This window comes from Panicum hallii, chromosome 5 (genome assembly GCF_002211085.1).
Source record: "Panicum hallii strain FIL2 chromosome 5, PHallii_v3.1, whole genome shotgun sequence".
NCBI lineage: Eukaryota > Viridiplantae > Streptophyta > Magnoliopsida > Poales > Poaceae > Panicum > Panicum hallii.
In genome coordinates, this window is record NC_038046.1 from 4,111,355 (window position 1) to 4,125,023 (window position 13,669).

A 13,669-nucleotide genomic window follows, 5' to 3' on the forward strand; every position below is an offset into this window, starting at 1 on the left:
ATCATACCAAGCTGGCAAGCTGCTACTGCTACTTGATTTCTTCTGTCATATTTGCAATTTGGGTTCTAACGTCACAACTGAACAAGTGAAAAGCACGTGATACACCAGGGCGACGTCTTAAACCAATCATTCTTCAATCACTCGATACCCAGGAATATCACTACTATCCTATATGCCCAGTTAGTTGACCACTATGGGATGTACACCACTTGCCCAACCTGCATGGTTGTGCAAGCATGCAAGGAAAAGCAGTCGTAATTACATCAGAAGGTACACCCGAGTACTCCAATATTGTCTGAATTCAGCGTCTAATGACCTTGCCAACTTGGCGTTGGTTGCGAAAATAGCTCAGAAGAACCTGTGCCTGCATATATGCATAACAAAAGGAAAATAGTAAGCTGGTGAAGCTACTGGTACTATATAACATATAGGTTTCTCTTGCAAATTTTTACTTCTCCAGAATCAAGTACGGAACTGAAAGTGTCAGCTTATGCCAAAATCAAAATGATATAGACTGCAAGTGCAACAGTACCTTCTCTCTCGCACGGGCAGTGCCAGATTGCGACAGCGCCACCAAAGGCGGCATTGCACCTTCCTGGAGCACCAGGCTGCAGAACTTGCTGTGGTTAATGCAGAGCTGCAGCAGGGCGGCGGCAGCATTCTCCTTCGCCCGTGCTGAGCCCAGCTCGACGACCTCAACCAGCACAGGGATACCACCAGCCTGAGCGATGCCATTCCTACCCTCCGGCACCGTGGCAAGGATTGACAGGACAGCGACAGCCTTGTCAACCATCCCGGCTGCTGGATCCATGAGCTCCACCAGGGGCTTTACAGCCCCGGCCTCAATGATCCGGGCCTTGTTCTCGTGAAATATCGATAGGTTGAAGAGAGCCGTTGCTGCATCCTTCTTCCCCTGTGCATTTCCATATTCCAGCAAATCTACTAGTGGTTTGATCGCACCAGACCCACCAATTCTGGCCTTGTTTTCTTCATTTACTGAAAGGCTGAAGAGAGTTGCAGCTGAGTTTGCTTTTGCTTCTGGGTTACCCGTCTCAAGAACGTGGATGAGAGCCTCGATGGCATTGGCGCTTGCAATAGCAATCTTGTTGTTGTCATTTAATGACAGGTTCAGGAGTACTGTTACAGCACTTTCTTGCATGGTGAGATCTGTAGAATAAAGAAGACTAACCAAGAAGGGTATAGCACCATGGTTTGCAATGGCAATCCTATTCTCCATGTTATGCCTAGAAAGAACCAGCAGCTCTCCTGTTGCTGCTCTTTGGAGCTCGGTAGACTCATTTTTCAGGTCCTCAATAAGACTACGAACTTTAACATCGACACCAGGAGAATCAGATCTTGCATCTGCTGGAGCAGCTTTATCTGATAGTTGATGCCAGACTAATTGACTTCGAGAACGAACACCACCCAACCTTGGCAGGCGATTCGGTTCTACCTTTGAAGGTGTGGCCATTTGATCATTTCTTGTAGTTTCTGATGCACTACTGTTACTTGAGACCTGTTCCTTCTTATGCTTCGCGACAGCTTCAAGATGGTTGCTGCTCGAAGAAGTACATGTGCCAATATCACTAGTGCTACAACTGCTTGGGAGATGCTGCTCACAATCAGAAGCATGGAGACCATCCTTTCTCAACTGCTTAAGGGCTTCACCACGATCAATTGTCTCATTGCATATCGATTTGTTTGCTTCAGTAGCTGCCAACGGTAACCTGAAAGCATCAGATTCAGAATCATCTGTGTCTTCAAAAGATGACGCCTTGGAGATTTGGTCATCTGAGTCAGAATCGTCATGCGTCAAATTATGACGACTGTCATCTGACGAAATCTTATGTTCTTGCGAGACAGACTTGTTTGACATTGGAGAGTTATCAGAGAAACGAGATTCAGCACTTATGCCATCATTTGTCAGGTTCAAGGAAACAGGAAAGCTCAAACTCAAGAGTTCCACAGGATCTGGTAGCATTATGCCATGTATCTCAGACCAATTTTCTATCAACTGTTTGACAGTGTAATTAGGAATCAGATTGGTGTGCCCCAATGTTTGACGTGTCTTTGGGCAGACATTGTAGCCCAAGTCTAACCATTTCCTGATGAACACCCGTTCGTATGTCTGACCAGATGCCACAATCACTGGATCTGACATTAGTTCAAGGGAAAGGGGGCAACAAAAATCAGCAGGAATGGGTATTCCATTAATGCTGTGCGTCTGTTTTTCTTCCACATGTTTATCATGCATATAGTTGACTAATTTAAAGAGATCGTTGATAGCATCAAGTTCTGCACTATCCTCACTGCTGACTCTCATTTTAATCTTAGACAGAGAGACAGCCTCCATCAGCAACTCTTGATTTGTGGATAAGCTCAACGAGACTTGGATATTTGTCAATGTCTCTGACTTTGGCATAACTTTCCCTACAAGATCCCTGGAAGCCTCCCCAATGACAGCCGTCATTTTCTCACAGTGAAATTGCTTTGCTTTCTGAAATTGCAAGATGCCCAGTCATTAGACGATGAGACCATATCAAAAGAGTGGCATTGATAAGATGATAAACTTTTAGTTACCTCAAAATACACTGAAATACAATTGGTTTCTGATGGTAACATGAGAGAATTGACAACTTGGCACACTTCAAGCACATATTTTTGCATCTTGTTAATAAGGGACTCCACCTGTGTGACCTTCATGTAATAATTTGCAAGTATCATACAGTGGACTAAATACTGAAAGCACAGTACTTGTATGTTATGAGTTGTGTATCATGTCAAGGAGAGTAGTAAATGAAAGGGATAAGGAAGTTACAAAGTAAATTTTGCTCATCATCCAATCCCAGCTTTCAACTAGCTTTAGTGCCTCGTTGATGGTACGATCTAGTTCTTCAAGCACATGTAGCAGTTTATCATCTGGAGTGATCTGGGTTAAAACTCCATCTATGACCATCTTCAGAAGATCCAGGATTTCATCAATCTTCCTTCCATATCTCTTAACTAGCTCAGTTTCAACAACGCTGCTGGAAAACAGGACACGGAAGTTTGAAATACTGTTGATAATTGACATTGGCACTGAGTCCCCCATTGACCTGTACGACGAACATAAAAGCAAGTCTATTTTAGCTGCACAAGCACCAAAAGTCCGAAACAGAAAGATGGATTCGACAGTTCGAATCTCAAAAGCCATTTATGGTTCTTACTACTTAACAAAACATAGAAGATAACGCATGCAAGCACATCTCATGAAGTGATCACTGGTGTACCCTGTCAGTTGTATTTGATCATAAATTGCACAGAATTTTGTTCCAATGTCTTGAAATGTGGAAATTTAGCATGGGAACAACAAATTATCATACTCAGCGTGTGCAAAATCTGGCGATCAGGACCTCCATTTACTCCAAAGAGCTCTCTACCCATCAGCTCATTAAATACCAATTCCCCCCTAACCGCGTCGAAACGGGGGATTACCTCAAAACCTCCTGCTAATCCCGTGTCCAGCAGAGCGAGAGAGAGCGCTGGTTTTCGCAGCTGCGCACCAAATCAAGCTCTAATCCCCTATAACCACAGCACTCCAACACCACCTAATCACAAATGCGGCAGGAACAGCACGGCCCGATACTCCGATGCCGAAGTAAACAAGTAATCAAGCCGACATGACTACGATGCACGGGGACTGGAAAAAGGCTACGAGTGAAGGACGCTAGGCATTCCAGGGCGAGGAGAGGGGGGAGATTTCGTACCTCTGGGAGCTCCAATGGCGGTGGCCGCCGTGCGCTCCACGAGGCTCGCGAGGCGGACGCGGGGGCGGAGGCGAGGACGAAGATTGAGGAGGCGCCGCCTGCCTATAGGAGCGTGAACACGAGGGGGAGGCGGCAGCGACCAGAGCGCGAGAGCCCGGGTAGGCGGGGGTGGTTGAGGTAGAGTTGATCCAGGTGCATGGTGCTCCGGGTGTTTCGCCCCACTGACCTGTGGGATCACCAGGGAGGGAACCGGCGGGTCTCTGCTGGACCGGGTGCACGGACATGACGAGGTCCGTCTGCGGGACGGCAGCAACTGCTCCCTGAGCCGCGGGCCCCGCAGCTGATTGCAGATTCCCAGCTTGCTGGGTTTGTACCGGCCTCTGCACGGACTGGGAGGTGGGGCCCTGGTTTCTGATATTTTTCTGAAAAACCTCTTTTCTTTTTTAGAAGAGCCGTGGTTTTTCCTTCAGGGTGTGGGCCCCGCAGGGGTCGCTTTTATCGTCCGCTCCGCGTGTACGGACCGAGGTTCCTACCGAATGGCGGGCCAGGTGGGGGCCTATGGGGATTGAATACTCGGCCCACATGCCACTGAAAACATTGGGTGCTGAAACCTGAATTCAGCTTCAAATGTCTAAAAAATGAGTAAGGGTGTGTTTTCGTTCAAGTGCTTACTAGTTTGCAACTGGAGTAAAATTTCTCAAACTTGAAGAAGGTTACGTGTTGAACTGTGGCTGCAACCAAACAGCTATGCAAAAGAGATCTAGCTTTGTCGACGATGAATCCCCTCACAAATGTGGCTGCAACCAAACATGTGTAAGATAGGCAAACTTGCATAACCTTCGAGACGTGAAAACTGTACCTACAAACCAAACATGGATATAGTATTCTTTAAAAGTCGTAGATAGATGTGCTAATTCAAAGCTTGTGCTGGCAGCTCACACCGTCTTTTTCTTAGGAGCTCACTCTGTTTTCAATCTCCCATCTGATCATCACCGAATTACATTTCCCATGGACATGTTCTGCGCATGCAGCCTGCGCTACTACTCTATACGAGAAGTGCTGTATCAATCTGGTGGCGGCCGCACAGTTCTCTTATCGATCAAATGGCCCCACATTAACTGCTCAAATGTCACACAGCAATTCTAATCACCCACGGCCCTCAACAAATTCAGTGTGGTGCAGCAGGTCCATCAGAAAGAGAAAAAAAAAAGCAGACAGACAGGTGCGCGCAGCAGGAGATGTCGAAACCTGTCTTCGTACTAGGAGTCACGGTCCTGCTCTGTCCCGTGGTAGCTGCACACTGATCTGATTACCAGATAATCTAATGCTAATGCGCCACTAATAAGCCATAGATTAATGGATCTGATCGGCGAGCTCATCAAAGGCAAGCATAAACAAACCCCGGCCCGGAATCATCCGGATCCCTTAAACAAACGCTGCTGGCGTTATCCCGGAGCGAGATCGTACATGGAGTTAGGTCAGCGGGTGCTTTCGTCCCAGCTGGGCTTCCTAATCAGACGCCATTAGAGAATGGTTTTCTCTGTGACGAGTGATCGAGAGACGGCCAGCCAGGACGTGTGAATTATATATAGAACTACTAGTAGTACTTAGTGTGTATATATAATAGCTTGATGGAAGCAGCTAGGCGACCCTTTTTAAAAAATAAAGAGGCGATCATATATGTTTGAAAGGCACGGTTAAATTACTCTGGAGCTGCCATTTGGATCTGGTTGCAGGTGGTGACGATGCATGCCATCTGGTGCTTCAGGATGCACGCGTAAACATGTACAGGTTTCTAGAGATAAGAGCACGTAGGTGTGACTCAACACCCATGTCACTGTTTTTTTCTCATTCTTTTAATCTTTTCCTTTCCTTTCCAGCAGCTTTGGTTCTCATCTGAGCACTTCTTCTTCTTCTTTTTCTGAACTCTCACGCGTACACTTTAGCGAAGCGCATCTTCTGTTTTGTTCCCGCACGGTACATCGCGCCGCGCGTGATTATACTCATATAATAACGCAAATACGTAATTAATTGCTGCGATGATGCAGATAGAGGAGAGGATACGCGAACTCGGCAGATGATGCATGCACCAGCTTTCTCAGCTTAACCCATCTGCCCTTTTAGCTAGCTGGTGGTGGATGCGAGTAGAGTACGTCAGCATCTATCCATGGAGAGAGAGATCGGTGTCCAGAACCGGTACGCGGCATCGGCAGCTCTCCCACTCCCAGCAAAGTCCCCAGACTTTCAACCACGTAGCTGCAGACGACGACGAGGACAATGGTGAGGCGATAAGCCTGATGTCTACGTTGCCGTTGGGATATGATTAAGCGCCTTTTTGACTAACCATCTGAATTATCCGGGCATCTTGGCGACTAGCAAGGTGCCGTCACAGTACTTAGCTGCATGCATGATTAGACGATCGGTCTGATGATGCTGCACACACGTGTGAGTCTATCTTGAGCCGGCAAGCAACAACGTCATTAGCCATCAACCCATCACCGAATCCTCTCAGTCCCATCACCATCCACCACCCGCAGCGAGCTGCACGGCATGGGATCCGCGCAGAGGAGTGAACCAGCCAACGCGCGCCCGTTTTTTCCTGCTGGGGGCCTAGCTTTCGCGTGTCCGCAGGATGACACGAAACCACGTGTAACCTCGACCATGGTTAACGATCGTCCAAGCATATTCCACGGTCGGACCGGATCGGGTGGGCGATAGGCACGTTGGCAGAGATACGACGCGAACGCGCGGGAGACGAACGGGAGGACCGGGACACGAGCCGGCGTCGGCGCCGATCGATAGCGTCCTGCCGGTGGGCGGCGGCGGCCCGAACGGCCGGCGACCTGGCCTGGAAGCAGCCACGTACGTCCGGCAAGCGGGGAGTCGCCGAGCTGGGCGCCGGAGCTGAACCGCTTTCCAGCTGGAGATCGACCTGAAAGGGAGCACGAGGGGGGAAACGAAACGGGGGCGGTGCTGACCGTTGACCGACGCCGCAGCCGGATCTAATGCGCGCAACCTAATCAATCCACGGACCACGTGGCTTGATTACAGCATGCGTGCGTGCGTGCGGCTTTGAACGGGTCTCGCCTCTCGCGAAACATATCTCCGATCCCCCATGCGTGCGCGTGCGCATTTCTTCGTCACGTGCGAGATGTGCTCGCTCGTGGTTTAGCTAGCTAGCGACGCCCGAGAACGTACTTGTTCCACCGCCTTTTTAATGTCTTCTCTTGTGTGCGGCATCGGGGGACTTCTGGGATCTTACGTGGGGCCACATCAGCTATTTCTGTATAGTTAACATAGATGATAATAAGCTTCACTCATAGAAGAATGGAGCAAAAATGTAGTATTTTTGGTGCAATTGGATGAGGGTTAGATGGACATGTATTCGATGGGTATAAAATTTAGTTTAATCATTGAAAGGTAGTGTACACATTTTCTCTCTAAAATTAGTTTAGTAGTGCAAAATTACTGAAAAAACATGTTCTCTAGACCACATGTTGGTACGAGATGACACTTTTTTTTAATATTTCATTTCACCATAGACTTTGACCTATGTCCATGCCACGATGCATTAGTGAACAAAAATATACATATCTCAAGGATAAGCAAAGCTACTAGGGATATATGCCACTCCTTTCAATTCCTGTATACAAATCTCAATGATAGCATCAATAATTTATTAAAAAGGTGCTCTACCAAATCTCCTGTAGCAAATCACAACCCTAAATGCTCCAAAAATCTGCTAGCTGGCCTCCTTTACCTCCATATTTTCCCCTAAAAACAACGGGTGCTAACTCCCAACTACGCACCTACCGCGCACATAACTCATGGCCGCCTCATCATCTCGTCGTCGTCGTCGACTCATCCTTATCCGACCCATCACGTCCTCCTCACCCTCCCGCCCGCGCCGAGCCATCCGTACTTTCCCGGCCGCCCCACCGCTGGCCGCCCCGACGTGTCGCGCCGCCACCGGAAGCCCCCCGGCCGCGGCCCGGTCCGTTCCCGAAACGGAACGCCCCCGGCGACGCCAGCGCCGGGCCCACGCTGACGCGCGCGCGCGTCCGTCCAAGAAGCCTGACGTAAGCAGTGACAGAATTGGCGCCGCCTCTCGGCGTCCACGTGTCGGGGTCAACCGGTCAGAGGGCGCCTCCACGTGTGCGCCACCGCGGGGGCCGCCCGCCCCGGCCACACGTGTCGCGGTCGCCCGCGGCTATAAATGCCCGGCTCCGCACCCGGAACAAGTTTCAAGCCCTCCTCCCCTCTTCCTACCATTAGCAGAAGAGAAGAAGAGCAGAGACGCAGGCTGCCGAGAGCAGCAGCAGTAGCTGAGCGCGATCGATCGATCGAGAGACACGATGAGCGGCGGCGGTCAGGACCTGCAGCTTCCCCCGGGGTTCCGGTTCCACCCGACGGACGAGGAGCTGGTGATGCACTACCTCTGCCGCCGGTGCGCCGGGCTGCCCATCGCCGTCCCCATCATCGCCGAGATCGACCTCTACAAATTCGACCCATGGCAGCTCCCAAGTACGTGCTCGACCTTGCTCGAATCCGTGCGCATACATGAGTAGCGATTTGGTCCTGACGGATGAACTGATCATGGATGTGTGATTCGTGTGCAGGTTTGGCGCAGTACGGCGAGAAGGAGTGGTACTTCTTCTCCCCGCGGGACCGCAAGTACCCGAACGGGTCGCGGCCGAACCGCGCCGCCGGGTCCGGGTACTGGAAGGCCACCGGCGCCGACAAGCCCGTGGGCACGCCCAAGCCGCTCGCCATCAAGAAGGCGCTCGTCTTCTACGCGGGCAAGGCGCCCAAGGGCGAGAAGACCAACTGGATCATGCACGAGTACCGCCTCGCCGACGTCGACCGCACCGCCCGCAAGAAGAACAGCCTCAGGGTAAGCATCTCGCCGGTGAACAAGGCCGTAACGTAAGGACAAATTCGTGTCAGCGTCCAAAAAAGAAAAAAGAACTCGATGATAATAACGTGTTGCTTTCGAAATGAATGCGGGGAGGGATAAGCGTGGCCCATGGCTTTGGGCCGCTGAAAGTTTTTCTTTTGGGGGGGATGGGCCATGCTAGGGGGGCTGCACCGGCGCAACTTGCCCAAATGATTCCGAGCGGCGCGTCGCTGTCGCCGGTGTGAAAGCACTCGATGCCATCCATGGCCGCCAATCATTTTCGCGCGGCGAGCCCTGCGACGGCGACGGCCACGGCCACGAGAGCAACGCGCCGGGGACACGGCCGGGCGATATGAATATGATGGTGCTAGAGTTCTGGTGGGGTCTGGGGTTATTGGATATCGAAATGGCGCTGTCAGATTTAACTTGGTTGGTTGCAGAGTGTGCTTACGTGATCATCGAGCAGTATCTTCTGACTGACAATTTGTTCTTCTGTGTGCGATCCGTGCAGTTGGATGACTGGGTCCTGTGCCGCATCTACAACAAGAAGGGCGGGCTGGAGAAGCCGCCGGTGGCCGCCGGCGACCGCAAGCCGGCGCTCGCCGCGGGGCCCGCGGCGGTGGGCTCCCCGCCGGAGCAGAAGCCGTTCGTGGCGGCGCCGGGCGGGCTGCCCCCCGCGTTCGCGGACCTGGCGGCGTACTACGACCGGCCGTCGGACTCGATGCCGCGGCTGCACGCGGACTCGAGCTGCTCGGAGCAGGTGCTGTCCCCGGAGCAGCAGTTCGCGTGCGACCGGGAGGTGCAGAGCCAGCCCAAGATCAGCGAGTGGGAGCGCACCTTCGCGTCCGACCCCGTGAACCCCGCCGGCTCCATGCTCGACCCCACCGGGCACGGCGGCGCCGGCGCGGGCCTCGGCGGCGACCCGCTCCTGCAGGACATCCTCATGTACTGGGGCAAGCCGTTCTAGACGTCACGTGCGCGAACCAAGGGAACGGCAGAGCGTTACGCAACCCCGTCCTGGGCTGCGGTTGGCTGGCCTCCGTCGGCAGCGCAACCGCCGCGGCGTGGGCTTGACTCAGGCGAGCCGCCATAGCTGACTACTACTAAGAGCTCTAAAGATGGATGGATTAGACGGAGATGTCATCATCGTCGTAAACTAAAACAAGAAGATGGGACTGTGATTTGAGGCGGCAATGAGACCCGTGTGGCCCCGCCGGGAGCTGGGGGAGATCGCGATGCATTGGTGGTCGATCGTGCGTGGCATGTGTGTGTACTTGTGCATATACATACATGGTTGGTTCATTCGATGCAGGGCTTCTGTTCCTTCATTGGTTAATTAGTTCTATATAATATAATGGCTTTGTAGCGTGTTGGTCTGGTCCAGTGGTAGGTCTAGTTATTGCTTTCCAGCGGTAGGTCAGCCATTCGTCAATTGCAAGGATCATAAAGAAAAAAACCTCCATATTATTGTAGTTATTGCATTGCATTGGCTCTTTTTCAAAGGAGTTATATAAAAAAGGAGAAAATCGAGGGGCATTATACTGGTTTTTATGCTTCTGAACAAGTGTTGCCCTGTATTTTTATGCATCAACAGCAGACCAGTTGTTTTGGAACTTCCAAGAGAGAAAAAAACATCGGACCGGTTGCATTCCAGCTAAGCTAGGCGCTGTCTTATGGACGAAGGAACGTGTTTGAACCACGTTTTCCAGTGAGCAGGAAACGTGCGCTCGTAGAAAAAGAGGCGCTTCACCTGACGAATCGAACACATTGAAAACCGCGAGGTGGATGAGCTCGACAGGCCGTCGGTAGGCACGGCAGAGGCGGTCAGTGCGCACGTGTACGCCGCCGCAGTCGTCGTGGTCCTAGAATTCACGGCGGCGGCGGCGGCGGGCGGCCCAGCCTGGACTTCCACGGATCTCGCCGTCTTCGTGCCTATCGCACGTCCGGCGAACTGTCAAATCTTGCCTGCTCCCAACATCATCACACGTGTGGCTTGTGGCTGCGCGCTGTGCTTGTGCTTGGTAACAGTAACACCTTGCGGCTTGACAGGCCAGTTTGGTTGCTGCTTCGGTCGCCGTCTGTTCTACGCTTGTTCAGTTAACTGGTGATCTGTGATTAAGCGGTGACCCGGGCGTTAGATTCGATGCAGTGGAAGATCCTGCTCTGTACACGGGAAATCCACGGCACACAGTGTTTTTGCTTTGGCACGCGCACGCACCAGGCCAACCAAGAGCTGTGCGGTCACCGCTGTAGCCAGGGACAAAACAGCTGATCGCACCGCACCTCCTGCTGAAGATAAGATAACACCGCTCCCGATCTAATGACTCGCCGGATACCAACAAAGCGGTGGCGTCGCCGAGCTTTCCAGCGAGGCCGCGACGTGGGTTTTTTGTCGGGTCCGGCCAGGGAATTGTCCGGCGCCCCTGCCCGCGTCGCCGTCACCTACGGCGGCGGCCTCAGCTTTTTGATCGGGGCTGGTTTACTGCTCGCGGCGGCGCCGTGGTTCTGTTCTTTACTTTCTACCGGTTCCACACTCGAGTCTCGGCGCCGAAACTGAGAGGGAGGAGTGCGGCGCCGCCGATAGGTTTTGCCTTTCCTTTGCTTTGGAAGATGTCATCTGCTGGTTTATACTACCAAGTGGCAATAGATTCAAGCAGGACCTGATGTTTTCAAAGCGTTTCCTTTACAAAGGTTATCCATTTGTTGGTTGTTGTTAGTGACACAAAGGGTTAATGTACACAAAGGGATATGAAACAATGATTGATCTGCAGGAATACTCGGGTTCTGTACTGCTAAGTCCCTTTGTTTAGTGAGCTTGATGTTCTTCGCATCTCTTCTGATATTATATCCTTTTCTGATCATGGAAGTGAGTTTTTTTAGAGGAATCAGGGAAGTGAGTTGATAGCCATTGATTCAATTTGCGCTTTCGTTGGTGCATCAGGCCCACGCCAAGGTCCGAGCAGAAGAATCGCGTGGGCCTTTTTCTCATGTCTCGGCCCAAGTTGCGGGCTGCAGAAGCAAAGATTGAGGCCCATCTGATCGAACCCCACCATCTCTGAACCGGACTGGACCTCGTTCCGAGAGACCCGCACGGCAAGCCCAGCCCATTTGATCGACGGCTTCCCCAATCCCCACGGCGAAGCCGAAACCACGGAGACGACAGACGAGGACCAGTCCTCGGCTGAGTCGGCTCCTCTTCCTGCTTCGAACTCGCCGGCGTCGTCGTCGATTGGGTTCACGTTGGACACAGGCTGAGCTGCGCTTCACCGTTGGAACAAAGGACAAATAACACTGGAGTCGCAAGCTTTTTCTAACAAAGGTGAATACCAAGCACGTCCAATCTGGAGACAAATAAACGCCACATTGTGTGCCTGCTCGATTCGCAAAATACCTTCTGCTGCCGCTGTGCAGCACGCTTGCTAGTCTTTTTAGATGATTCCCGAAATGGAAGACGGATCGATGCGCGTACTGTTCCGCGTGTCGTTGGAGGAAGGCGAGGGACGCGTGAACAGTCTGAACGCCGGGGGTGCTCCGGCCAGCCGAGGCACAGAGCGAGGCGGCGTTCATGGGGCGCCTGCCGAGGTCGTCGTCGTTCCAAACAAGAACATGACATCGACGCCCATGCCTGTTTCATTGTCGGTATGACGAACATGCGCGCGGCGCGCCACGGCATGACGACGCAGCAGGGTCCGAACGGGCCGGGGCGGCGGAGACAGAGTTCTTGCGGCACACAACCGCACAAGGTGTTCAGTGCGGCGGAGAGGGAGGCAACCAACTCCCAGGGCGCAGAGGCTCTCCGGCGAACACGGCATGGACCCGAGACGGCGTCGTTACCGGCACCAGGGACCGGGCACCCCTGTTTCATTTTTGGCCGCTGGATCGATCACGTACGGTCCAGATAGAGGGAGCAGAGGACTCGATCGTCTCTGTCAGGCAGGTGCGGCCGGGCGGGAGCTGGATGCCCCAGCGCCATGGCGGTTGGCGGAGGCCGGAGGTCCAGCCGTCAAGGTCCGCCGCACCTCTGGTCTCTGGAGCGTGGTGGAGCACGCCCGCGGGCTCGTCGGCTGAGGACGCGGGGAACGTCGCCGCCGCTTCCTTCGAGGACAGGGAGAGCCCTCGCGCGCTCTGCTGGGGCCGCCGGCTCGTACCTCGCGGCCGCCGCAGGCATGGGCTTCCTAATGCTCCGAGTTCCATCGCTACACAGGATCGCAACTAGGTTCAGACTTGAGGCTGGTCAGGGAGACTGAGCCAGGCGCTGCTACTTGAACAGATGTCAAACTACACGTATTACCCACATGGACATGATTCCATGAGCTACTTGCTGAGGACAAGCTCCTCAGCATGATTTGGAAGCTAACCAGCACAGAAATGTAGTAGATGCAATTGCCATAGGATTCTGTGTAGAACCTAGCCTAGGTAATGACTAGAAGCGGTGGTAGTGATCAGGACTTATTCAGCATGACCTCTTGAGAGTTTTCAGAGATAGTTTAGCTTGTGGCTCTGCGAAAGGTCTCCACCGCTCGACTCATCTTGTGTCCACGTGCGGGAACTAGTGCTCAATGCCCTGCGTGTCGAATTGGTCGAGTTTTTTTTTCTAAAAAAGGGTTTAAAAAAATTCGAAAAAGGGTGCCGGATCGGAAGATTTGGAAAAATGGGTACCTCCCGCCCGTTGATCGGGCGGGAGGCGTGGGGCCGGGGACCTCCCGCCCATCCAATGGGCGGGAGGTTCCAAAACTTTCTGCAGATCCTCCCGAGGGCCTCTTCGCGAATAAGAAACTTTTCTTATTCGTGAAGAGATCCCTAAGGCATCCCGCCCGCCTGCTGGGCGGGAGGTTCCCTCCTTATTTTTGCTTTTTTTATTTTGGTTTATTATTTTTGGTTTTCTGATTTTGGTTTATTTTTGGTTTTTGATGGTTATGGTTTTTGATGGTGTTTTTTTATTTTGGTTTTTTTTATTTTGGTTTATTTTTGGTTTTTTTATTTTCGTTTTTGATGGTTTTTGGTTTTTTGACTTTGGTTTTTGATG

General features: G+C 52.2%; 2 protein-coding genes across 2 annotated transcripts; one reads left to right on the forward strand and one right to left on the reverse strand.

Moving 5' to 3' along the window:
• Position 1: 1 nt before the first annotated feature.
• Positions 2 to 3,764, reverse strand: LOC112892017 (U-box domain-containing protein 4-like). The gene is made up of 6 exons (XM_025959066.1): positions 3,747 to 3,764; positions 3,215 to 3,270; positions 2,819 to 3,095; positions 2,581 to 2,697; positions 533 to 2,497; positions 2 to 364 (listed from the first exon to the last, which is right to left on the reverse strand). The coding sequence occupies exons 3-6, from the start codon at positions 3,089 to 3,091 to the stop codon at positions 302 to 304; spliced, it is 2,418 nt and encodes an 805-aa protein (XP_025814851.1). The 5' UTR covers positions 3,092 to 3,095; positions 3,215 to 3,270; positions 3,747 to 3,764; the 3' UTR covers positions 2 to 301.
• A 4,221-nt stretch (positions 3,765 to 7,985) lies between these two features.
• On the forward strand, positions 7,986 to 10,194 carry LOC112892018 (NAC domain-containing protein 48). Its single transcript, XM_025959067.1, has 3 exons — positions 7,986 to 8,270; positions 8,366 to 8,640; positions 9,155 to 10,194. The coding sequence occupies exons 1-3, from the start codon at positions 8,102 to 8,104 to the stop codon at positions 9,608 to 9,610; spliced, it is 900 nt and encodes a 299-aa protein (XP_025814852.1). The 5' UTR covers positions 7,986 to 8,101; the 3' UTR covers positions 9,611 to 10,194.
• The last annotated feature ends 3,475 nt before the right edge of the window (positions 10,195 to 13,669 follow it).